A 27,357-nucleotide genomic window follows, 5' to 3' on the forward strand; every position below is an offset into this window, starting at 1 on the left:
GTGACATTTTTGTTATTTATGCCAAAGGCAGGCCAGGTTCTGAAACTTGGGAACAAATTGACTTTCTCCTCAGCCACGGGGATCTGTTCTGCTGAAATCCCTAGGCTGGGTGAAGGAACCAAACAGGGTTTTTGGAGAGACAGAGAGGGAAAATGACATTAGGATAATTTAAGGGGCAGCTAATGCACAATTGCCTTATTCCTGAAAGGGAAGATGTTCAGAGAATTCACGAGTTTTACGTGAGGCCCAGAGGCAGGGCGAGGTGCCGGCACTGAACTTGGCTGTGACGTACCCAACACTCGCCTTTTGGTGGACCCACTATCCGCTCACTCAGATCTTCCTCGGTGAGTGCCAGCTGCTCTGAAAGTCACAATTTCTTGGTGTTGAGAGATAATTCACCCTCAAGGTCTCTACAACGCAAAAGCTTGTGGCACAACCTGCGTGCACCTCCCTGTTCGGTCGAGAACTGGGCGATGTAAGGGTGTAGACCAGCCCACAGCGCGCCGCAGCCTGAGGGCTCCGGGGCGGGTTACCGAGAGAGGAGAAATGGGCACGGCAAGGAGAAAACGGACACTTTGGGGTTTTTTGTGTGTGCATGTGGTTTTTTTTCGTGTGTGTGTGGTTGCGTTTTTTGTTTTTTTGTGGTTTTTTGCTGGCGCTGCCCGGCGGGGCTGAGGGTTCGCCGGCGAGCCTGAGATGGTGCCAGCAGGAAAGTTTGCCGGGACCTCACATTTGCTCGTTTTCAACAGCAAAAACTTAAACCCTCGTCACTTTTCCTGAAAGGAGCAGATTCCCTCCGCCTTTCCCCAGCCTGGAGGGACGGCTCGCGCTCCCCCTCCCGGGCTGCTCCAGCAGCGTTCCCAAGCAGGGAGCCGCCGTGGGACGGGGCGGGAGAGGAAGGGAAGGAGGGAGAGAGGCGGCCCGCGGGGCCGCTTCCTCCCGCTCTCCCTTCCCCGTCCGGCCGGCGCATGGAGCGGACCATGTCCCGCAGCCGCAGCCGGCAGCGCTCCGCCCCGGGCACGTCCCCGCCGCCAGGTCCCGCCGGAGGCTCCGGCCGCATGGCCCGGGGTTAGAGCCGCGCCCGGTGGCGGGAGCGGGGCCATGGGGACGGCGTCGTCCCTGGTGAGCCCGGCGGGCGTGGTCGGGGAGGTGATCGAGGACACGTACGGCGGCGGCGGCGAGGCCTGCGAGATCCCGGTGGAGGTGAAGCCCAAGGCGCGGCTGCTGCGCGGGTCCCTGCGGCGCGTTGGCGGCTCCCGGCCCGGCGGGCTCATCGGCGCCAGCTTCAAGTCCACGGCCTCGGTGCAGGAGCTGGAGTGCGTGGCCGAGTACGAGCGCCTGAGGAAGGAGTACGAGATCTTCCGCGTCAGCAAGAACAACGAGGTGGCCTCCATGGTGAAGAAGGAGGCCAAGCTGGACAGGGAGAATAAGCGGCTGCGCGCCGAGCTACAGGTAGCGCCCGCTGCCCCTCGGGTGAGGGGAGTGAGCAGCAAAGCTGGGGCTGCGAAGGACTAGTCCCGCTTCCCTGGGAAAGCTGTCAGGGAGGCGGCGGGTGCGAGGGAAGGCAAGGTACTGAGGGAATGGTGCGTGCCCCGGTGCTATCCTGGTGAGCCATAGGGATGCCTTCAAGGTGTGCGTCTGGGAATGGGGACCGCGCCGTGCGGTCACTGTGGTGACCAGTGATAGAACCCGTGGGAATGGCCTGAAGTTGTGTCGGGGGAGGTTTAGGTTGGATATTAGGAAAAGATTCTTCCCCCAGAGAGTGGTTGGGTAGTGGAACAGGCTGCCCAGGGAAGTAGTCATAGCACCCAGCCTGACAAGAGTTCAAGAAGCGTTTGGACGATGCTCTCAGGCACGTGGTGCGATTCTTGCGGTGACCTGTGCAGGGCCAGGAGATGGACTCTATTCTTGTGGGATCCTTGTGGGTCCTTTCCAATCCTTTCCTTATAATCTCAGAATATTCTGAGATTCTGTGATTCTATCTGCCCTGCAGTAAGGAGAGATGTAGGGTGCTGGGATAACATCGTAGACAGACCTGAAAAGTAATCTAAACCCTTTTATCGGTGATAAAACTCAGAAAAAAATGCTATATTAAATGTTTTCAGGCACTTCAGAAAACTTACCAGAAAATACTTAGGGAGAAAGAAAGTGCCTTAGAAGCTAAATACCAAGCAATGGAGAGAGCTGCTACCTTTGAACATGATCGAGACAAGGTCAAAAGGCAATTCAAGGTATGGCTTGACTTTTCTTTTTGTGGGAAAATGACCAAAAAAAAAAAAAAAAAAAAGGATATCACTTGTTCATGTTCCCTAAATGCTTCTCCAATATCTTTCATGAGGACCCCTCCTTCTTAAAAAAACCTTGAAGTGTCATAGCCTGTTTCTGTTAAGATAATCCTGCCAAAACCTCTCTGTGAAACTATGAGGAAAAAAAATAGAAAATAAATTTTTAAATATTAAAAGAAGAATATGCAGTGAGGCACATTAAACTAAATTCCTATGTTATTCGAACATGGGAGTATATTAATTTTTGAAAGTGACAAGAAAACATGGGCTGCAAACTGACATGTGCTGAAAGAATGTATAAACACAGAGTTCCATTGTTTCTGAATAAATTTTATATATTGCATTGTAATGTTTAACACCTCTAGTTTACATTAAAGAAAAATGTGTACTGGTGCATCTCTTTTGACTGCCAAAATATGATAGCCAGTTAAAGACAATTTGCACTTTCTGGGGGAATGACTTGAAAGGGCCGATACTTCTGCTGTTCCTTTGCTGCAGATGACACTTCTACCACCCAAAACAGGTCCTTGTTTTGTACTGTTTTCAGGATTCTTCTTATCCTTAATTGTAACTGGTGTTAATGTTTGGCAGATATATAAAAAGAGGATTGGTTTTGGCCTTACTTAAGAAAACGAAACTTGAGAAATATTTCATTTTTTTAAATTTAAATCTAGGTTTGTGTTTTTTTCCCCACATGACAGTAATATTTTACAAACAGGACATCTGGAGATGCTTGATCACTTTCTATCATAGGAAATTTAAATTTCTGCAACAATAATAAGTAAATACAAGATTATATGTGATTGTAAAAAAATTACATAGAAGAATAAAAGGGAATCTTTGAAAAAAATGTTACGTGTAGTGATTTTAGAAGACAATAAACTTTAAAAAGTGAAGAGAGTAATTTGCCATTTTTAATAACATACTAGTGCAGGCTTCTAACTTTCAGAATGGTGTGCTAAGATTTAAAATAGTAACATTTTAAAAATAGATAATTTTAAACTATGTTTTCCTGCTCATTTTTAGACTACTGATGGCTTTGTGTTCTCATTTTCATGCTTTTGCCTGCTAAATGAATGCTAGAAGCTTATTTTTCCAATTGAAAGTAGATAACGTGAGTTCAGGAACTGATACTGAATTTTAAATTTTTTTAATTATTACCTGCTCGTAGATTTTTAGAGAAACTAAAGAAAATGAAATTCAGGACTTACTGAGGGCCAAACGAGAGCTAGAAGCAAAACTCCAGAGACTCCAGGCCCAAGGAATCCAAGTGTTTGATCCTGAAGAGTCTGATTCTGATGATAATTGTACAGATGTTACAGGTGAGAATTTTATCCCCAATATTTTATGTTGGAACATGACTGAAGTCTCAGTAAAGCACAAGACAGATATTTATGTTCTTGTGAAAAAGAGTTTTATTAATCCAGATGAAAAGCAGCTTAAAGTGGTTTAAGAGATAAAAGCAGTGGACTTTGCAAACTTGTTTTAGATTGTGAGAACCCCACATTTCTAGTCTTACACATGAATAGATGATGAAGACCAAGTACTGTCTAGACACAGTGACTTGAATGTTTTTTGAAAATTGTTCCATGAACAATTCTGAGTTTTCTGGTCTTTTCTGAGTTTTCTGATCCTAGATCTGAGAGATCATGCTCCAAAGGATCCAAAAATCACACCTGAAACTAGAGGCAATCTTAGACACTTTGGATGATGACATATACCAGTCTCAGCTGCTGCACTTTTCAGAGTAGCAGAGTTAGATATATACAAAGGTGAAGTATATACAAAATCTTGTTTATGCTGTATGAAGTATTTGATATCATGGGAAGTGTTCAGATGGGTGTGTGATCAGTCCACTGACTTCGTATCTCATTCAAAATAGAGCAGTAATTATAGCAGACTTAACAATCCTCAGGATGACCATTAATGCTTGCACTATAAGGGGTTACTGAGGAAAAGCTGTGTGCAAATGCTGTTGCTTAACCTTTGTTTTGCTTATTGAGATATGTCAACCATCACATCTTGGCAGGAGTATTTAGAAGTGGAAATGTTTCAAAATACAGTGATTTTTTTTTGCATAGTAACTGCAGTATCTTGGGCTGCATCAAAAGCAGTGTGGCAGCAGGTCGAGGGGGGCGATTCTGCTCCTCTATTCACTCTGGTGAGACCCCACCTGGAGTGCTGCATCCAGCTCTGGGACCTCCAGCACAGGGAAGACATGGACCTGTTGGAGCAAGTCCAGAGGGGGCTGCCAAGGTGATCAGAGAGGTGGAGCACCTCTCCTAGGAGGAAAGGCTGAGAGAACTGGGTTTGTTGAGCCTGAAGAAGAGCAGGCTTTGAGGTGACCTAATGGCAGCCTTCCAGTACCTGAAGTGAGCCTCCAAGAGAAATGGAGAGAGACTATTTACAAGAACATCTAGTGACAGGACAAGGTAGAAAGGCATCAAACTGAAAGAGAGTAGGTTTAGATTAGATATTAGGAAGAAATTCTCTACTGTAAGGTTGGTGAAGTACTGGAACAGGTTGCCCAAAGAAGCTGTGGATGCCCCATCCCTGGAAGTCTTCAAGGACAGACTGGATCTGGTATTGAGCAACCTGGTGAAAGGTGTCCCTGCCCATGGCAGGGGGGTTGGAACAAGGTGATCTTTAAGGTCCCTTCCAACGTAACCCATTCTGTGATTCTATGATTTGATGAACTTTAGTGGTATAGAAAGTAGTTTTCCTTTATATATTTTTTCTTTCTCCTTTTGTATTAAATTAACTTTTCAATTCATACTTTCTTTCTTACCTCATTCTAAGTCTTTTTCAGTTTCCTGATTTTCTCCATGGAAGGTTTATTTAGTGTCTTGAATGTTGTATATTGGTGGGCAGAAGTGTAATCCAAACATATTATGAAGAGATGCTGTCTCAAACAGCCCAGATTTCAATCCTGACCTACAGCCCCTCTATGCTTTTTCAGTGCTGGAGCAATTCCTGAACAAAAGTTGTCAGTTTTGTGGTGGGCACAAATGACTGTAGCAATACTGTGAACTGTTTTCCTGATTTGTAATGCAAGTCAGTATTTGAACTAACAGATGTGAGCAATCTGTGTAATAGCAAATATTAGCAAATAACCTCATGCTTAACATCGTGGATTTACATTACCTTTGAACAAGCGCCCATTTAGAACTACAGCACATAAAGGTGTGAGCAAATCTGCTGAAGGAGAGAAAAATTGGTCAGTGGCATGTGGCTGTAAGTTTCAGCTGGACTATTAAGGACTGATAATTTACCTTGTTTAGTGGCAATGAAGAGGGTTTTTTTTGTTTTCCAATTTTTAGCTACTGGGGCACAATCTGAATACTGGAATGGAGGAGCCTTGGGAAGTGAGCCATCCATGGGTAGTATGATGCAACTTCAGCAGTCTTTCAGAGGGCCTGAATTTGCTCATAGCTCCATAGATGTCGAGGGACCATTTGCAAATATAAACAGAGGTAAGTAATGGTAGTTTGTTTTGCTGGGATTATAGTTGTCTGTGTAATTTTTCTCTCCATTCTTAAGTAATTCTGTTCTTTCTTAGCTGCTTTTGTGTCCGTTCTTGGGTAATTTGACTAAAGGGTTGTTTGGAATTCTTCTTTGTAAAAATAAAAGGAAATGTAGCTGTATGCACTAAGTTTAATATATGTGGTGATTATGGCATGTGCAGCAGTGATTTTAGCAAACGTCAGTGACTGGTGCTTTGCTGTGAGTAAACCAAATACCATTTTGTTGCTTAAATTGACGATGGAAGATGGTGACCTTTCTTTCAGTATCTGCTGGTGTTCTATTTTCTGTTTGTATTCTAGTATACTACTATTTTAGATAAGATGTATTATTCTTAATATTAACGGGTGATGACTTGTGTTTTATGCAGCACAATGAAATGTGAAGATCTCTAGACTTCATTTTGGTTTTTTTTTCATTGACAGATGATTGGGATGCTGCTGTTGCCAGTTTGTTACAGGTCACTCCTCTGTTTTCCCATTCTCTGTGGAGTAACACAGTAAGATGTTATATTATTAGTACTGATGAGACTCAACCAGAAATGAACATCCTAATTAGAGTAAGTACCTCACAAACTTATGCTCACTTTTATGCTGTTTTATTTCCAATGTGATACTGATTCAGAAATTGGTCTAATATTTCTTGAAAGTTTTAGTAGATGTAGTCTGATTTCAAAAAAACCAGTGAAATATTTTCAAGGACTTCAGGGGGAGAAACTGCCTAGAGAAAAGAAACAGATTTGGTTAGTAGGTCTTTAGTACTATGCATGTTTAATAATAAAGCACTATTATTCAAATTTGCTTACAGAACTACTCTCCAAAACTTCAAAGAGTCTGTGAAACAATGGGGTACTTCTTTCAAGTTGTTAATTTTTCATCAGAAAATGAAAGGCCTCTTCAGGATGTAAGAAAATGGGAAATTGAAAAAAGTTCGTTAGTCATTTTGCTCCTGCATTTAACTTTGCCAAGGTGAGGATTTTCCAGACTCGTAAAACAAATGGAAATGGTAATTTATGCAGAGCACATAGCTTATTAAAATGTATATGATGTTTTGCTCAGTACATTTCCTAAGCTAATATCTTCAAAGTGATATTCCTTCAAACTTTAGGTTTGCTAGTGCAGACACTTGAAAGGATATATCAACTTTGTAGCATTTCCTTTTTCTTGTAGCTACAGATTCTCTTAAAATACAGCTTGAAAGATGTCTTCATAATACAGAAATGTTTTGCTTTCCAAGAGCAGCTCTCTGTTGTCCATACAGTTGTGTCTTAGGAATTCAAGATGGCTGGTGCAAATATCCTCAGTGGTTTTCATTTGCTTATCTAGCCTTACACCTGTCTGTAGTGTTTTGGGTTTATTCTATCACATATTAGTTTCTGCTTTTGGCTGTCTTTTGGATTAATTTCATGGCACTCCTGTTTGTTACCTTATGCTAGCTTTTGACAGTTTGATTTATTGAAGTCATGATGTTTTATGACAAATAGTGATGCAGTGTGTTCTGTTTGCTCAGTGAGTAATTTCCTAACCTTCTAGAAGAAGAAACATGATTTACTAAATGAAAAACACCAACCTAGGGATACTTTCAGTATTGTGTTAGAAGTATTTGTTATCCATTTGAAAATTCTGGGTGGAGCATAGTTTTGATGTGTGCGGGAGAGAGGGGTGTCCTTTTGCTGAAGAAGAGAAAAAAAAAAGATTAGAAAAGATAATATTAAGAATCACAGAGTGATCATTCCAAAACATCTGTGTGAATGCAAAAATCTGAAGATAGCAGTATGCATTAAATTTAATTTTAGAGGTAGGTTTTGAACTCTAGGGATTTCAAATACTGTTGTATTATTAGAGCTCTTGTGTTAACTAGACCACCTGTTTCTGTAAATAAAAGAATTGGTCCACAGAGAATTAAAGGGTAGTTTAAGACCCTAGTAGCTAAGATTTACAACAGTAGAGTGCTTTAGGAAACAACCAAGTGCCATGGATGATGATGATTTGTTTTATAGAGGAACTGAACTAGAGCTGCCATACATTTATACTCTTAGGAAGGCAATGTCGGCTGCTGAGGATATGTTGGCTCTGAGGGGTTGCTGTTGCCAAATAACCCAATTTTATGTATGTGGGGCACAAGTGTTTAAGGACAAAACAAGCAAGGAAAAAGAAAACAGGTGAAAGATTGTTCCTGCCCATAGTATTGATTTAGAGAATTTCTCTTAGAGAAACTGATGAAAATTGTAGTGCTTGTATATGGAACTAAATATTTGAGAGATCCCATTTGCTATTGTCAGCAACCCTAAGTCATATAGTTTCTTCTGTAGAACAGGAATGTGAGTGATTTGTATGGATTTTATTCACATATTCAAATAGAAAATGCTTTTGAGTTTGGACATGTGTAGTTCTCCTCTTTAACTACTGTAAATTGAAAGACTGTCCTGTATCTGACAAATACTAAAGGACTTTTCCTATAAAGATCAAGGAATACAACAAAGCCTTCAGAAAACTGATGACAGAGCATGTATAGGATGCTCATTAATCATATATGAAACCATATTCTTTCCATACAAGGCAATTACCTTTCACTCTGCAAATTGGTATGACAGGAATATCAGCTTTTAATTTACAAATCAATAATCATAAAAATGAATAAATGGTTTTAATGGTTTTGGTACAAGTAGCATAAATTTTCCCTTAGCTTTTCCTTGCTTCAGAGTTTTTCTTAAATTCTCTTTTGAAGTATTTGCTTGCCTTTTGCTGTAAATAGATTTTGTAGTGAAACCCATCTTTGGAGCTTGTGTTGATTGAACTGTTTACTGCAGCAGTGTAATATAGCACAAGAATGCTGATTTCCAATCTAGTTGTTTGTTGGAGGACTGTGAAGAAGCCTTCTTGAGAAATCCAGAAGAAAAACCCCGGTTAATTTACCACAGAAAGGAGGATGACAGAGTCAGTTCAGTCTCGGTGCAACAGTTAATTGAGCAAATTTCTTACGTGAACAAAGCAAAGGTATGGCATTTAAAAATTGTTTTAAACAACATTAAGTGCTAGTAGGCCCAGATTTTAGGAGAAATGGCATTACGCTCATTACTCTGGATGCTCTAATGTAAGCAGATCGATGAAGCTGTAATTTATGAATGTTACAAAATTTTCATTAGCAGAGGAGAAAAAAAGCAACTTCTTTTTTCACTAAAAAAAAAAAATTCTATGTTATAAGGATAGAATTTCTTACCTGTGTTTAGGCACTTAAATGGCAGAGTTATTTATCTGAGTGCCTCTGCAGCCACTGAAGAGAAAGACGTGTACCTCCAGAGAGATTCCTCCTGTCTGAAAATAGATCAGTTGCCATTTTTTTCCTCTACAGGGAGAACTGTTGACAACAGTTGAAACTAGATGCCCAACTTTAAAGATCTTAGGCAAAATGAATCTTACATAAGGGAGGCAACAGAATGGAATTTAAATGTGTTCCAGAATGTTTTTGTATGAAGTCCTAAATACTGTTCTCAATTGGATTCAGATTTGCAGCATGCTTTGCCATTTACTTTTTCAGATTATTGACCATGTTGGAGGTGTGGAGGAAGGAGCATATGAAATCTATAGTTGTGTGGAAAAAATAATTAAACAGGTAGAGTATATGATGTATTTTAGCCTTTTCTGTTCCTACTCTGATTTGTGATCTTAAATTAAGTCAGTGTGATTAGTATATACTACTTAGATGTAATTCAAAGTATCTTTTTGTATTTTATCATTAATATCTGGCAAGCAAAGAAATGTGCAAGTGGAAAATAAAACCCCAAACTGAGCAGTAGTTTTATGGACAGAAGAAGAAACACCAATTCATGGCCCAAATTAGCTTTTATTTTCTCTTTATCCACATCATAGAATAAGGAAAGACTGCGTAGTCCATTCTGTCCTATTCTTCCTTGTGGTAAGTTACTCCCTCTATGAGATGACTAAAATCAATGTCTTGAGACCTGTGCATTCAGAGTTAACTTGGTTTAATCTAATTGCTTATTTATTTATGTTCTCTTCTACCCTAAAAGGAAATGAGCATCTTGGTGTTAGTAGAGTTGCACTCATACTGAGACTAACAGCAAAAATGCCTACACTGTTAAGAATTGTAATTGTAGTTTTCTCCATGTAATTTTCTTTTTACTTAGGATATATTGGGGTGTGAAATGACAGAACTAGAAGGCAAGGATTTAGGTAACAAGGAAGACTCCACTGCTCCTGAAGAAGAAGTTTTTGGTGATGTGTTGTGGGATGCACACGATGAACAAGAGCAGATGGAAGCTTTTCAGCAGGCCTCTAATTCAACATGTGAACTGGGATTTGAAAAAGTAAGTACATTGGAAAGGTATATTCATGAAGAAAAAGTTATCATTCATTTCCATCCCTTGCTAGGCAGGATGTACTTCTATAGAAGAATCTGTGTCTGAAAGCATCCTTGAGGCTATTACTCCTTATGCTGGAGGAAACCCTATTTCTTATATAGATGGCACATTTCTTTTCTGGGAGAGATGCCAGTTTGTGTGTTGTTGAATGGCATTGATGAAGAAGTAGTTGTTGTTCCTGCACTGGGGAAAAGTGCTATAATGGTGTGCCAAAGGCACTTTGTCCTCCTAGACTTCAGGACTTTGCTTGTCAAAAGAAAAGACTGAATGTCTTTCTTCTTTTTTTTTTATTTTTTCTCTTCTTTTATTTTCTTTTTCTCCAAGAAAATCCCATCTCTATCTTGACACCTGGATTTAGGTTTTTAGGAGATGACTTATGAAAAGATTTCATCTCATCTTGTAGCCATGTAAGAAGAACACAGGAAACTTTAAAATAGAAGGCTGCTGAATAGTTCGGTACTTACTCATTACTGGAAATCAAGTTTTTAAAACATTTCAAGTTGTGAGTGTCAGGAACAGGGAAGGTATAATGAATGTAGGAAGATAAACATTAACGTTGTCACAGAATGTGATGCAACAGCTTATTTGGGCAACCTTCCTTGATGTTATAATGTAACATAGGCTCGAAGTTTCTGTATTATTGTATTTAAATTCTTAGTGCCCCTATTTACTAGCATAATATGTTCTTTTACTTCACTACTCTTATACTGCTGATGGTTTGGAGGACTGTACCATCTTTACTACATTCTAGAGCAATAAAATATTAGAACATTAAGGAAAAAATGCCAATCTATATCTCAATTTTGAAGACAAAATATTTCTCCCAAGCAGATGATGGGTGTGGTTTGGGGTTTTTTCGTCACCTGCTACAACATTCTTGGACATCCAAGTGAGTGGTGAAGGAAGGCCTTCTTTTGTGTGCTTAGTGTCTCAAAATATCATTTATGGCAGATGCCAACTTCGAAGGCTTTGTCCTGGCAATCATATCCAGTGCAGTGGAGTAGTTTGGGGAAACAGGGGGCAGGGAAGCCTGGACAAACATTGTACCCTGTTGCTTTACTATAGTAACACTAACCCCATTTATTAGCACTGAAGGTTCCATTTTAAATGAGATTTATTTATTTTATTTATTTCACACTTTAAAAAAAAATGGTAGTAAATTTTGTGGTTTAAGTGTTTCCTGACAACATTTTCTCCATTTGTATTTCATTTGTATTGCATTTCAGTAGTTATTCCTTTACCTTAATAAATCAGTACATGCATTTTGAATCTACATGGTTCACAATCCCAGATACTGTATTTCTGCCTTAAACAGTGTAATATGTATAATGATTGTTTCTTTTTTATAGTATTTTGAACGTCTAAATGACCTAGTAGCAGCACCAGCACCAATTCCACCGCTGCTTGTATCAGGAGGACCAGGCTCTGGGAAATCTCTCCTTCTGTCAAAATGGTAATTTTTTTTTTTTATATGAATGAAATTTAAGAAAAAAGCATTACATTTCAAATATTGTATCAGTCTAATTAGAGGTAAAACCAGGGCATTTACAATGCATTGTAGTTACAGAAACATCCTGGAAAGGTTTGTGATATTTGAGTAGCAAATTCCATCTGGACTGCCTTTAACATCTACCTGACTCCAGCTGCAACACCTTACAACTGTCTTTGCACAGCATTGCTATGTGGTTTTGGTAGCTCAATAATGTTGCCCTTTTCTGATACACAAGAGGAGTTCTCTGGAGTCTTTTTAACCGAAATAAAGGAAAAATCCAAATAATTTACCATAGAAATGTATTTTGTGGTCACTTGTAAGCTATGACAAAATTTACTGGCATGAAAATAAATCGATGATGTCATTGCATCTTAAAAGTTACTATCCAATGCAAGGAAGGGCATTTGTTAATTGCTGTCAGTACCGGGGAGAGCAAAAATGGAATCTGATATTAAAAATTTGATTATAGTTCAGGAAATATCTATCCTATTTTGTAAGGTAAACATGGAACACCTCTAGCTAAGATACTGTATCTCCTTTGGCAAAACTGATGGTTTTTGTTTGGGATATATTTGCAAAATTACACTCTGTTGAGTCTGGTTTTTTCCTTCTCTTCTGTCATTAGGATTCAATTACAACAGAAGCATTCACCAAACACGTTAATTCTTTATCACTTTGTTGGGAGGCCCATGTCTACTAGTTCAGAATCTGCATTGATAATTAAACGCCTTACTTTGAAGGTATGATGTATCACATACCCTGCGTCGTTTCTTGCTTTGGAAAGTGCCACTGCATGTCAAAAGATAAAATTTTCTACAGATTTTTCTACATCAGTGAAAAGTAATACAAATGTAATAGAAAAGCATTCGAATTCAGATTGGGCAGGGCTCTGAGCAACCTGATCTAACTGAAGATGTCCCTGCTTATTGAAGGGTTTTGGACTAGGTGATCTTTAAAGTTCCCTTCCAATCCAGACTGTTCTGTGAGTCATTGAAATGTAAGGCATTATAAAATGGAGGGAATCTGATCCCATACACTGAATATAGATAAATTAAATAGCATCTCTGGGATATTCATAACAGATTGACATTAGCAGTTTCCTTTCTGGTGACCTATATTGATTCCTTATAAAACCATATAAGCTCCTTCCAAAATTCCTTGCCATCTGGCCAATGGGAGAGGCAGGTGGTACCTCTTCTGTCTATGTGTTTAGGAACCTGAGGCTGTATTGGACCAGTTGGCACCATATTTTTCCTAGACTAGTCTCTCTCCTATGTTAATTTATTTTTAATTGTGTACTAAATACGTGGGGAATAAGTGAGGAGTATTTTTGTGCCAGGGTCTAAGCTTTCTTTTTCCATCACAGGGTGGCACTAAGGACCTTACAGGACTAAAACCTTTAGAAAAATGAGATCAGTTGTGCTATCTTTGCAATTTTCTCATGTATTTTAGAAGTTTGCCTATTTAACCTGTGCAACTTTAAGTCTTTTAAGTCTCCAAATTTCTTGTCCATTGTGTAAACTCAGGAAATCTCTCTAGAATTTACATGCTGAGTTGAATAATTATTCTTTGTTCTGCATATACTGAAAGGAATGATTTGTATGTGAACTTGACTAGAGAAATTGCCCCAAAATCAGATGGGGTTTTTTGTTTGTTTGTTCTTGTTGTTTTTTCTCCTCTTAGGACTTCTTTCAACTATCCTACGTGATTTTTAAGGTAGAATTTCTTGTATCTGTTTATAATTCTGCAGCTTATGCAACACTCTTGGTTAGTGTCACCTCTGACTTTTGATCCAGCTAAACTTCTGGAAGAATTTCCCCGTTGGCTGGAAAAACTTTCTGCACGCCATCATGGCAGCATTATTATAATTATTGACTCTATTGACCAAATACAGGTATGTCTTCAAAGTATTTGCCATTTGTCCATCTAAAGGAAATCTTGACTACTGTAATAGGTTCAGCCATAGCTATGTAATAGAAATATTAGTGTTTGTTTTGCTCTAAAGAGAACATACAGAAAATAGTTTTGTAAGAAGTGCAGTTGAGTTATTTTTGTAGATAAATTTTATGTTGGGTCGTTTGGTTTTTTTTCTTCTAAATTTATCTTAACACTTTAATTTTTGAGCAGTTTGGTTACATTACTTATCGAAAGATTCAAGGCTGTGAGCTGACTTATGGGGCTTGTAAATAGCCTTGTTTTTAGGAGGTGAACATTTCAGCAATAGTGTTCTATCTGCTTTATGTAGTACATAGTCGTGCTGATACTTATAATTGGATCATTTAGTACCGTCCCAAGAACTAGACCATGAATAATTTTTAAGGACACTGGAGAATTTAAGACTCCTTGCATTGAGTTGTGCAGTTAATGAAATGTATTAACTTCTGGCATTGTTTCGAACAATCTTTATATTAAGCAACCGCAATTTGTTTTTAAGCAAGCTGAGAAGCATATGAAGTGGTTGATAGATCCACTGCCAGTGAACGTGAGAGTGATTGTGTCAGTGAATGTAGAAACGTGTCCACAGGCTTGGAGGTATGTTATATTTCTGAGATGTTTCAAAGTAGCCTGGGTTAGAATTATTATTTTAAATTACAGTTACTCATTGAAGAGCAGACAGATTTGTCTAGATGTGGAGATTTAATAGGGTATGATTTTGCAACCTGTGAGACAAATGAGACCTTCTCTATTGTAGTCACAATGACAGATTTTAGCTGTTGGACAATCAGATTTCTGCTTTACTGTGATGGATCTATCCACACGACTGTATGAAAGATGATATTAAATGCAGTCAGATGCACATCAAGAACTGCAGTACCAGGATGTAGATTCAGGATAAGGTTAAAAGTGGAAATTTGACTTGAGAGAACTAGAATTTCATAGTAGCAGGGAACAGCTTCAATTACTGCTTTGATATAAATCTTTAAAAAGCTCTAGAGCTGTGATGCCTTTTCTTTCCTTTTGTGTGCTATTTAATAAGGTTCGAATATGACTTTGTTCTCTCTTACCAAAGGTTATGGCCCACTCTTCATCTTGATCCACTGAATTTCAAAGATGTTAAATCTCTCATTAATGCAGAATGTAGCTCTGCAAATGTTAAATTGACTAAAGAGCAGGTATGTCTGTTGTAGTTTTTCTAAAGTACCTTACTTTGCTATAACTTTTAATGAAAACATGGAAAAATGACATAAGCCCAGCTGCCAAGAGAAAGTATTATATTTAGCTAACTAAATACTATTGCTCAAGATAGCAATGGCTCCTAGCACTGAAACGCATATGGAGCAGCATAAATTTTTAACACATAAACAGTGCAGTTGCACGTGTTGCTGTGAATGTGTTATTTTATTTTAGCACACTAGAAGGTTTAGTTATTTTTAATTAATTATTATTGCATAATAATGTAGCAATGATTGGCCGAATGGGGAAAAGAGTATTTTACCTTTGTCATGGAGACTGATTCTGTAAGATAAGCCTCATGTTGGGATATAATGTTAGATCCTTACTCTTCATCTTAAATTCAAAAGGAAACTTTCACTCATATGCTCCTATAGCTAGAAAAATATGCAGTATTTTGTGCAGTAATTACCATGTCTTAGTGTTCAGATGTTACAGATAGAAGAATATCTAGAACTTTTATTTTCTTGTCAAACAGTGAATGTTTTATTTGTTTGGTAAATTTCATCAGTTCACAGATTTTATTTAAAATGTTGTAGGAGAAGAAGCTTGAGAGACATTGTCGTTCTGCCACAACTTGCAATGCTTTGTATGTCACTCTCTTGGGCAAAACCATTGCTTGGTAAGTTGAGATGTTCTGGAACTTATTATGCTCATCACTAGATTAGAAGACTTTAGGTGGGTTTGTTAGCCTTTTGAAATACTTTCATTTAACCTGGAATGAATATTGTTAAGGAAACACAGTGGAGAAGTATGCAAAGTTTTCACCATTCACTGACTGCAAATGCAATAGGAAGAGAAATCAGAGAGTATACAGTCACCATTTTGATAATAAGTGAATCCAAATAGTTGTATCTTTTTTCAGCTCTTCTCTTTATATATATTTTTTAATGTTGTTCTTCTTCCTGGGTATGTCAGTTGCTCCAGTGCTTTTTAAAGGCGTTTGGAGAGTGTTGATATTGTTTTGTTAAACGGTTAAATTCAGGTGTGCTGTGTTTGTTGATGTACCAGATAGCTTGCCTCATAGATTTTTAAGGCTAAAAGGAAGTTCAACAACTGTTTAGTTTAACATCCTGCATATGATACTTAGCCTTATAATTCCTGCTGTGGAGAAAATTAATCTTCCCTCTTGTGCAAGAGAATACTTAATAAGTGCATTGGCTTATTATTAACCTAGACTTCATCTTGTTGAGAAAGATGCATTTTTAGTTAGGAGACTCCCAGAAGATGATACACTAATTGATAATTTACTCCGGGTGATTGATTTTCATTATTTTTGTTTCTGTTTTATGTTCTAGAAGGCTTAATTGCTCCTGAAAACATACTTTGTAAATGCATTAAATGAAACAGCATCGTATGGTTTTATCTTTATCCAACCTGATGTTCTTATTTTATACTCCTGCTGGAGGAAAGAACACTGCAATTTACTTTTTTGTACAGTAAAATGTTGCAGCTATTTAGAAAAATCAGACAATATGACAGAAAGTGGGTTCTGGAACTCACCTCTTCTGTGTTTAATCTCATCAGGTGCTGTGCACCTTTTGAACCCAGTAGGAATCCAGAGATAGAGCTCTTCAGTAGTTTCAATTGCAGCTTACTCAGCCAAATTTAATATGCTAAACTTTGCCCTTTTTGTCCTCCTGCTCAGTGTTGGAAATACAGGAAATATTGACGAAATCCTTCAACAGTGTTGCCAATGTCAAGACACAGTGTCACTGTACAGGCTCGTTCTGAGATCAATTCAAGAATCATTGCAGAGTGAAAAAGAGAAAGGCCTTTTGAGAGAGGTAAGCAGAAAATGCACCACTATTTCTACAGGTAATGTCTAGTCTTTCCTGTAAAGAATTTTTCTTAACTTAAAAGTAAATGTAAGTTTATATTGGTTCATATGTATGATTCAGAGATTAGTGTGTATTATTAGCATAGAAGGGACAATTTCATTAATCTAATTATTTCTGTTCTATAACTATAGAACATATGACTGCTTTGTGTTAAATATAGACTGAGCTGTTGTCTCACAAAATAAAGCAGAGTTTTTTCAGTATGATGTGATACAGAGTTAGCACTTCCTTGCTGATCACTACCCTGATCTGGTGATTAACTACATTGAGTATAGTAAATGCAGTCAAAACATAGTATCTTGTGAATACAGGGCACTGCTTATTACATTTTTGACTTCTCTTCCTACCTTTACAGAATTTCCCTCTTGTGTGAAACATTTTTTCTTATTAAGACAAGATACTCAATAATTGCTACTTCTTTGGTAATAGCAGCATAACAACCTTCATCTTATTTTACTTAGATGGAAGTTCCTCATGATAAGTTATTTTTCCCCAGTGTTTTAGAGGAAAGTCTAAGGAGCCATTTGTTTATCCCAGTGTCCCATTTGGTGCTTCATCTATTAGAATATTAATCCATTAGCACTGAGGACTCTTCTTTGAGAAGAGAAGAGGGAAAGGGCTTGTGTAGGCAGGATATTTTTTCCTTTGGCTATAAAGTTATCACAGCAATAAACTGTATTTTTCTTGACATTTCAGTGTAACTAAGCTCTGCAGCAAATATTGCTAACCATAAAATGTGATTTCTGCTCTCTGTAGATACTGTGTGTCATTGGTGTCAGCCACAACGGCATGAGTGAGTCAGAGCTGATGGAGCTTTATCCTGAGCTGACTTCTGCAGTCTTAGCCTCACTCCTTCACAGCCTGCACAAAATGTGTTTGCTGACATATGGCTGTGGTTTGCTGAAGTTCCAACACCTCCAGGTAATTCTGAACATGTGCAAGTGAAACTCCCCACCCCCCACCAATGCCAACCTCTGTTTTTAGATAAGTTCTGTTGTTAACTAGGTAGGCCTTGATGTTTGCTCATCCATTCTCCTTAACATCTGATTTGATTTAGAATCACGTTGAAAACTACTAGAGCTGTGATATCAATATTGTTGAAAATCTGATCTTTCAGATCTTCATAAATTTCTGATCTATTAGTTATTAACTCTTTGTGTCCTAGAAAAAACTGGTTCCACAAAAAAAACCCAAGAAGAATTGAAAGAGAAGGGAATATTGCCTGAATAACCAGAGCTTTGATCTAATATAATACAATCTGTTTGCAGTGCCTGTGTCATTGAGAGATTTTCATTCTATAAAATAAAATGTATTTCATCTTGCATAACACTCTGTGTATCATCGCCACTTAAGCAAATTAAATGCATTCCCTTTTTTTTAATTATCCTTACTTTCAGGCTTGGGAGATGGTGAAACTAGAGTATATGGAAGAAGGTGAAAATGTTATTTCTGCCTATAGACAAAAACTAGTGGAGTATTTCACCATGCAGTTAAGGTAGGTCAGAATTCCATAAGAAGTCCTAAATTGCCTCATAGATATTTTTTTTCTTCATATTCCTTCTTTGGCTGAGTTTAATAAATTGTTATGGCAAAATAACTCTGCAAAACCCTAGTTGTCAGTTTAGAAGTTTTATTGGTATGTTGCTTTTTAATCTTGGAATAGAATGAGGACTGTGAAGGAGAATGGGCTATGATAAAGATAGAGTTATGAGGTGAAAACATAGGACATGAATTTATACCATATCAGTTATTTTGTACCTGACCCCATGTGGATTTTTAACTCCCGGTGAATGCTAGGAAATTTGAGGTTGCTTGGAACTTGAAGTTCATGTCCAGCTTGCAAACTGCTTTGCATTTACATCCTGAGTTAGTGTGTCCCAGCTGTGGGCTGCTGCTTACTGCTCCTCTGAGCATCCACTGTTGGGTAGTAGAAAGCCAAGAGAGCCACAGCATGGCAGACAGAGGGGGCACAAAGGGGCACTGGGCTGCTGGAGGGCTGCAGTCCTGCTGGCAGGCACACAATAGCCCATATGGGATGGAGAAGCAGCTTCCTGTGGAGTGCCTGGGGGTTCCAATGCCTTCTGAGGTGAAATTAAAATGAATATGTAAGAAAATGGAGTACCTAGGTCTTATAGTAATCTGTCTGTTTAGACATTCATGTATGGCAATTGTATGCTTGCCTAGTTTTCATGTCAAATTGACAAGTTCTTCTGGGCCTCTTGGGGTTTTAATTTTAATTTGTTATTCTTTCAATAGTCGAGACCGGGTGACTTGGAGAAGCGCAGATGAACTTCCCTGGCTCTTCCAACAGCAGAGTGATAAGCAAAAGCTACACAAGTGTCTTTTGAATCTCTTTGTATCCCAAAACCTTTACAAAAGGTACAAAGGTAGCCACTGCTTTGGGGCTTATAAACATTTCAAAGTAATTTTTTGTCAGTATAAATCAAAAAGTGACAGATGCAGATTAAAAGTACTTAAGTAACAGAGGTTGAAGTGCTAAATGCTGTTTTCGTGTAAATAATCTATTTTTTCTATTCTGTTACACCTGGGGGTTGGTAAAGGGATAATATTGCTGTTGAATAGCATTAGTCTCCATGAGTTGTCTCTGTAGATGCTGTAGCATAAAGACAATGTTTGTGCATATGGCCCTTTTTTTTCGAAGCTAGTGTCAGTCTGAATAGAGGGTTATCAAAGATAAGATGAGATTCTTATTTCCTTGTTAAAACAGGGGACATTTTGCAGAATTGCTGAGTTACTGGCAGCTGGTTGGGAAAGATAAAAGCTCTATGGCAGCTGAGTATTTTGACTCTCTGAAAGAATATGAAAAAAACTGTGAGGGAGAGGAAAGTATGATCTGCCTGGCTGATCTTTATGAGACCCTGGGACGGTTTCTTAAGGACCTAGGTCTTCTCAGTCAGGTAAGTACGTTTAGAGATTGTTGTAACAGCAAAAAGGCAAACTAAGTGGAGCTCAGTGTGTACTTTCTATTGCAGTTGATAAATTATTGTAGCATGTATGATGCTGCCTGCTGCCATCATACTCTGAACTTGGTTGTTACAGGCTGTAGCTCCTCTGCAGCGGTCTCTGGAGATTCGAGAGACTGCGCTGGATCCAGACCACCCAAGGGTGGCACAGTCACTTCACCAGCTAGCAGGAGTGTATGTTCAGTGGAAGAAGTTTGGAAATGCTGAGCAATTGTATAAACAGGCACTGGAAATCTCTGAAAATGCATATGGAGCTGAACACCCTCGGGTAGCCCGTGAACTTGATGCACTTGCAACCTTGTACCAAAAGCAGAACAAGTAAGCTTAAATACACTGCTCTTTTTCTTTTATGTGGAGATAGTACAAGAAAAGTAACAGGAAATATTTTCTTCCTGAAGCCAGAACTTTTCTTTGGTTCTTTTTTTGAGTTAATGTGTTCTAATGCAAACATGAGCATCCCCTCTCTATTCTTGTAGCAGGCCACCTAGGAGGGGCCTACTTTTGTGTTTAGTTAAACAAAAAACTTGTAGAGATAAAGGAGTAGTATTGTCTGGCCCTTGGCAGTTTGGGTGTTTTTATCTGTGACAAAAAGTGTGATTGTGTTCAAGATTCCTAAATTCTCAAATCTGTACCCTCAAGTAACTTAGAAGCTTTCCAGCATACTCATTGATGCTACATTTGACATCCTTCTAACACTACAAATAACTATTTTCAGATATGAACAAGCTGAGCAACTGAGGAAAAAGTCCTTCAAAATACGCCAAAAAGCAGCAAGGCAGAAAGGCAGTTTGGTAAGGAAATGTGTGATATTTAAAAAGAAGTGCAGGGCATGTTGCGACTCTGCTAAAGAGATGATAAAATTTGTCTGCAGAGCTGACAAAGCTCGAGGGCTTTTGATAATTGTGGGCATAGGTAGTGAAGTAGCTTAGCAGCAGCTTTGGTAACTGCCCTTTCAACTCTGCTGGAAGTGGAGATGTATCAGTGCGACTGGAAGAGAGTTGAGAGAGATGGAAAAGAAAGAAGTGGATATATATGTTTCAGGGGTGCAGAATTACTGCTGATACCATTGTCTGTCAAAGTGGCAAGGGAAAAAGATGTTCTCCAGAATAGCTGAGGCATTTATCCTACCAGTAAATACAGTGCTTACTGCAATGGAAAATCCCAGTAATGATATTAGGTAACATACTGAGTTTTTATCTGTTTTTTGTTTCTGTGTTGTTTTCCAGCTTCAGGGTTCCTCTTGTCATTCTTGAGCTAAGGGTTTGTCATGTAATGCCTGTACTGTAAGAGTTCAGCTAATAATTCCAGAGCTCTAGTTGTTGCTCTAATGAAAGTAGTAAAAAGCCATAAAAATATTGCTATTTCCACAGTGCTTAAATACAAATGAATTTGGTTCATAAAGATTTGGTCCATTTCTGTAATGAGTTCTGCTGCACAAATATTTTTATTAAGACTGCAAAGATCAAAAATAGGCAGAGTGCGTAACAACAGCCACACTTTTTACTTGTGATTCATTTTGCATGTAAGCATTAACTTGGCAGCCCATTTTACAAAGATCCATGTGATGCCTTGAGTAATACTGTAAAAGCATTTGTATATGGTGTTTGGTGTTGGAGATTATATTGATTTGAAGTTTTGAGCTTATAAACTTAAGAATTTGGTCTGAATTGGTTGTTTGAGCTGTGAAGTTTGTGCAAATTAGCATGTTTGATGCAGGGACAACGGTTCATGTGACAGCACAGTAACTTGAATTGCCTAGGAATTTTCACCAAACTTTCACATTTTAGTTACATTATAAATAAGCATGTGCCATGTAGCTCGAAAAAAGAACCTAAATAGGATTATTGTGCTTCTTTTGATTTTCTGTCTTGAGTGTTAAACTTTAAAAGTAATGGTGATTGGCTTACATTGCTTTGTTCTTTGCGTAGTGTGGCTTTGCTCTGCTGCGTCAAAGAGCCCTGCAACTGGAAGAGCTCACATTGGGCAAGGATACACCAGATAATGCTCGAACCCTTAATGAGCTTGGAGTCCTCTACTACCTGCAGAATAATCTTGAGTAAGTTGTAGTAATTGTGACACCTCCACTGAGTGGTCTCAGAGGTCTAAATGGGGACAAAGCATGGAGAACTAGCATTAAATGTCAGGATGAGGAACTGCCTAGTTATAATGGATGCTGTCAGTCTTACGGGGGAATCACCCATTGTTTTGACAGAGGAGCTGCTGTAATCCTGTAATGGAATAGTAATACACGACTGCAGTGAGATAAAATATGCCCTTTGCTTGAGTTGGTAGCATTATGCAGTCTTTTCTACTTTGACAGTTCTCACAGATTCTGCTGTGAGAATCTAGCTCATGACATATATAAAATCCATTCCAATCTCTCCCCCATTGGCATGAAAGCTGTCTGTTGAACACTTTAACATGTTTTACAGCCTTTAAAGTTACTTGAGAAATGTGTTGTGTGTCCTAAACCTTCACCTCATATGTCACGATTGCTTTATCCCTGGAAGTACTTGATTACTATGAGGAGTTGCCCAGAAGTCTGAAGAATGTTTTGAAGATGGAGGTTGAATTAAAGAAGAGAATAGCTATGGGGGCGTATAATCTGTTAGATGGGCAGCACTAACAGATTTTAGTCCTTAATGGGGGGGATCCATGTTTGCACAGAAATACATTAACTATCTCTCTGTCTACATCCATCCTAGCAGGATGTATAGTTCCACACTGCATAAAAGAATTGCTGATTTGGCATTTGCTTATTTCAAGGAAAGTCCATTACCAGCTGGCAGCACCTGTGAAGCTTCCAAGCCTGAGTTTGTTCTGTTTCAAACTTCAGCCTGTAGAGATATTACAATAATGTTAAAATATTGCTGAACAAATATGTTCTGTAGGACAGCGGAGCTTTTCCTGAAGCGCTCCTTGGAAATGAGAGAGAGAGTCCTGGGATCCGACCATCCAGACTGTGCACAGTCTTTGAACAACCTGGCAGCCTTGTACAATGAGAAGAAGCACTATGACAAGGCTGAGGAACTCTATGAGAAAGCTTTGGACATCAGGAGGAGAGCATTGGCTCCAGATCATCCCTCCTTGGCTTACACTGTGAAACACCTGGCAGTGCTGTACAAAAAGATGGTGAGCACAAGCCTGTTACCTTTTCTTAGCATGTGAATGAACTGTAATGCCTTCCATTGTTACCATCTTCAATCCAAAGAGTGGAGCATGGGAATTCTGTCAGCTATTGGTGTTCTAAATACATGCATAAAATATGTAGTAAAATGGCCTCAGAATGCTTCCAAAGAGCCCAGTAGCACTTTCAAAACACACCTTATTTAAAGAAAAGCTATTTCTGATTAATGTCCTCAGTGTCCTGCATGCTCAGTATTCACCACGAAGAATTTCTGGTTTAGCGTAGTGAATGTTTTAGCTGCAAGTGAGGGAAGCTCTTCCTAGCTGTATTTGAGTTCTCCACTGTCTGCTATGTGACATCCACATACAAGAGTTTGGTCAATTATGCCCTAATGGAAAAATCATGTTTAAGGGTATACAAATAGTTCTTTTTACACAATGACCTTGAACATTACAGTCCAATTGAGGGTAACTTGAAGGCTTATGAGGGAGATGCTATTTTACAGATAAACTGTCTGGCTGAGCCATCTTTAGCTTATGTTGACCTACTGAAAGATGAGGGTTGCTCCCCTGTAAAATGCACTGTGGGGAATAACATGTGTTAATGCAGTACAAACTGCATTTCATAATTTTAAAATGTTTTATGAATATTTGTGTTTGTAGATGGTTGTTCTAACTATTTGATATTATCAGTGTAATAGTGATACACAGTTTCCAACTCTTGAGCCAAGATCAAGTTCAGTGGATGACAAACATTTTATTATTTTACTGTTCTTCAAAGAGAAAAAAACCCCTTGAAGATAATCCCTTGGATCAAATGTGCCTGTGTTTTTTCTAAATAATTATTATCTGCTATTCTGTGCATTAAATGGTTTGGGGTCATATATTCTCTGCTCGCTTCAGCTTCTAAATTTCCTGCTGCTAGAAACTGCAAAAACACTCAATATTTGCATCAAAAAACTCTTTGCCAGTTTGAAGAAGCACAAATTAAAATCCAGTGGAGAAAATTATTTTGATTAAAGTACAACTGAAAATTCTTTTTAAGAGCTTTCTCAATGAGACACTTGTGGGGAAAAATTAAATTAAGAAAGGAAGAAATAGACATAGATAAGAAGCATGTTAACTGGGAGTTGAATATGCTCAGTATTTTGGAAAATTAGGTCATAATAAATATTCATGATAAACAATCTGTGCAAAATATAACTATTAATTAACCAAAGTTAACCCCTTATTCTAGAAACAGTTACATCTTCTCCAAGGCTTTTGTTTAAAATAGGTTTTACTGTTACTATCTTGATACAAGAGAAATGAATAATTTTTTTCCCCTGTTATTTCTAGGGAAAACTTGACAAGGCTGTTCCTTTGTATGAGCTAGCAGTTGAAATTCGACAGAAGTCATTTGGCCCAAAACACCCTAGTGTAGCAACTGCACTGGTAAATCTGGCTGTCCTTTATTGTCAGATGGTAAGTTTTTCATGCCTAACATGTTTATTTTTCCTGTCCTAGACTTTTTTATGATTTGTACCTAAATGAAACCAAAGAAACTTGATTGCGTTTAAAAGGGGAATTCCTTGTAAGACTTGCATAACTAAAAACCTGAGAAGGCTGCAGACTTTCTAGCCTGCAACTAATATGAGATTCAATGGAGATGCAATCCACTTGTCGAATTCCTTAGCATCAATAGGAGGGAGTTTGTTTTCTTGTTTCCTGGATTTCTGCAATCTGTATATCTGATTTTTAAACAGGGATTAAAGCTGCCTTAGGTAAAATCAAAGAGCATCTGGTAAATCTTTCAGGACTGAGATTTTCAGAACTGCACGGGAAGTCCAAACCCTAATTAGAATTAGTGGGAATTGCATTTGCAAGTGCAAGCCAATTGCTTTGACAATCTCAATGATCATCCGCATGTGTCAGTAGTATTGAGAACTCAAAACACCTTGCTGGTTAAATATGCATGACATTGCATCTAGAATGCTTTGATACTGTGTTGGCAAAAAAAAAGGAAAAGCAAATGTAATACACATCTGTAACAAAAAAACCTTTCTACTACCCAAAGAAAAAGCAGATTGAAGCTTTGCCTCTTTATGAACGTGCATTAAAGATTTATGAAGACAGCTTTGGCCACATGCATCCTCGCGTAGGGGAAACACTGAAAAACTTGGCAGTGCTAAGGTAAGATTATACGCTTCAACCCTATAAAAGCAAATTACTGCATGAAACAAAACATCCTGGGCTTGTGTACTTGCTAGGAAAGTAGAGAGCTTTAAGTACTCTATGGTGTGTATTTCAATTTAAATGATTTGAGAGACTTTTTTTTCAACTGTGTTTTACTCTTTTCCAAAGCTATGAAAGGGGAGACTTTGAGAAGGCAGCTGAACTTTACAAGAGAGCTATGGAAATAAAAGAAGCAGAGACTTTGTTGATAGGTGGTAAAGCAACTTCTCGACACTCATCGAGTGGAGACACATTCAGCTTAAAAAGTGCATTATCACCAAATATTTTCATGGAACACGGACAAAGGTGATATGAACCTGCTCCAAGAAAATGCAGTGTCTGTTGGTATTTTAAAGCAGACAGAAAATTTGCAAGACAAATCCATTTTTCCAAGGATTACATACTGTTTTGGTACTGACACCTGTCTTCATGAATGACAGGGAAACAAATGTTTCAGCTTGAAATCCTCCAACTTTGCAGGCTGTATGGTACGAAGTGAGCTGCTTTCATTGTATATAGGTGCACATATTAGTTGCTAGCTCAAGTTATAGGTAATACCAAGAACATGGACTTGATACCTCTTAGCCTAAGTGGCAGGATTCTAACAAGTTAAGCTGAACCCCTTGTATAAACTCTATGGGGTAGTTCTTATTTCTGTGCTGTAATAGCATGGCTTAGAGGATTTGTGTATTTTTGCTTCATCAGTCCTTTCTCCCTTTTCAGAAGCCTTTAAAGTTGTTTCTGAAGAGATGGTAACTTTGAAAAATTTTTGAAAATACAGTTCCACCAAAAGTTTTGCCTGCAGGGTTATTTCAGCTTTAAGCAAACTTGCATTCAAGGGACTTGTGCAAAATTAATTGCTTTCCTTGGGAAGCTAACGTATCTAAATATATCATCATCTACAGTTAAAGCTGTTGTCAGATTCCACTCTGTTCAGTAAAAATATTTCCAGTGAGGAATTGGAATGATTATGACCCAATTCCCTGTTGTTAAACCTTTAGTGATACTTTCACTATTTAATCTCACTGAATCCCTTAAAATACAACAATGTATTTGCTGGGATAACCTAGTGATTCAAAATAGTTTGCCATCAGATAAAGAGATGATAAACCAACCTACCTGCCTCTTGTATTTCTTAACACCGTAGTCATGTGGAAGAATCAGTTTGAAGTCTGTTCTCATACAGTGCACAAATCCATGAATCAATTTAAATACATACTTTTTATTAAAAAATGAATATAAGTGGAAAATTAATTGAAACCTTACTATAATGTTTCAGAGGCAACTAATGTAAAGACTTATTTGATCCAGTTTGAAAAATGCAAATGGTCTTCAGCTCCAAGGGGTACTTACCTTGCACCCTGTGTTTTCCCTCTTTTGGAGCAGAATTAAATATAGCCCATTTCAGCCCTTATTCTAGTTAGGAGGAATTTAATATTTTAATAAGGCTCTAACTTGGCAAAAAAACCAGTATCTGAAACTGACAGCACAAATATACAGCTCAAATTTGATTTTTAAGATGAAGATTTAGTTTGAAAAAAAAATTCAAAAATAGCTCTTGAAGATATTATGATACAGCAACAAGAGTTGGCACTTCCTAATAGCTCTCTGGATATTTTCCTCTTATTCAGAAAGTGGGTTTTTAATCAAAGCAGGAATTTGACCACTGTATTCCAGCCACCTTGAAGAGTTTTGAAAATAGGAAAGTTTCTTTGCAGGATTGTTACCAACTAAGGAGAGGGGCAAAAGGGAAAACAAACACCAACCAAAAACCCTCAACCTACTTAGTGTGTGTGTGTTTCTGTTGCCTCCTCTCCCTAGATCTGGTAAATCCCTTCTCTGAAGAATTACCAGATATCTCGTCTGTCACCTCTGTTCTGATTTTAACATGTAAAATGATGTATCTTGCTCTCCTGAATAGTTTTCCTTAATGTTTCTGATTTAAATAAGAAGCAACTTTCTAGATCTGCAGTGTTACATTAGACTTGACTACAGAAAGTAAAGCAGGATCACGTAGGACTAAGAATCCTATGGCCGTGTGTCAGCTGTAGCCACTGTGTGCTCACAAGACAGCTGTCCCTGCAGTTGCACCTCATGGACAGTAAGGAAAAGTAATTTATATATATGATGTATGCCAGGTAATAATTCTGTGTAGGATAATTCCTCCTCAAAACTGAGGGTCACCAGCTTCAAGGGAGATTTAATTACACAGTCAGAATATCAAGATTTTATTCATCAACATTCATGCGACACTGTAAAAACTGAAAACTTCTTTTATAAGACTGCCAAATAAAGCTGGACTTAACCATGGCAATGTGCTTTAATTTGTTAGTTCGTAACA

General features: G+C 38.3%; 1 protein-coding gene across 1 annotated transcript; it reads left to right on the top strand.

Moving 5' to 3' along the window:
* Positions 1-895: 895 nt before the first annotated feature.
* NPHP3 (nephrocystin 3) lies at positions 896-27,326 on the top strand. Its single transcript, XM_064671491.1, has 27 exons — positions 896-1,452; positions 2,106-2,231; positions 3,457-3,607; positions 5,606-5,758; positions 6,233-6,366; positions 6,615-6,775; positions 8,656-8,803; positions 9,345-9,419; positions 9,955-10,134; positions 11,538-11,641; positions 12,306-12,420; positions 13,431-13,574; positions 14,115-14,212; positions 14,691-14,793; positions 15,391-15,473; positions 16,500-16,638; positions 17,449-17,613; positions 18,090-18,187; positions 18,949-19,071; positions 19,421-19,610; positions 19,753-19,994; positions 20,392-20,467; positions 21,605-21,732; positions 22,568-22,808; positions 24,141-24,266; positions 24,859-24,974; positions 25,146-27,326. Exons 1-27 carry the CDS (start codon positions 1,102-1,104, stop codon positions 25,324-25,326), a joined length of 3,951 nt encoding a protein of 1,316 aa, XP_064527561.1. The 5' UTR covers positions 896-1,101; the 3' UTR covers positions 25,327-27,326.
* Positions 27,327-27,357: the final 31 nt, after the last annotated feature.

The sequence above is a fragment of the Pseudopipra pipra genome, chromosome 1 (assembly GCF_036250125.1).
Source record: "Pseudopipra pipra isolate bDixPip1 chromosome 1, bDixPip1.hap1, whole genome shotgun sequence".
In the NCBI taxonomy this organism is placed as follows: Eukaryota; Metazoa; Chordata; class Aves; order Passeriformes; family Pipridae; genus Pseudopipra; species Pseudopipra pipra.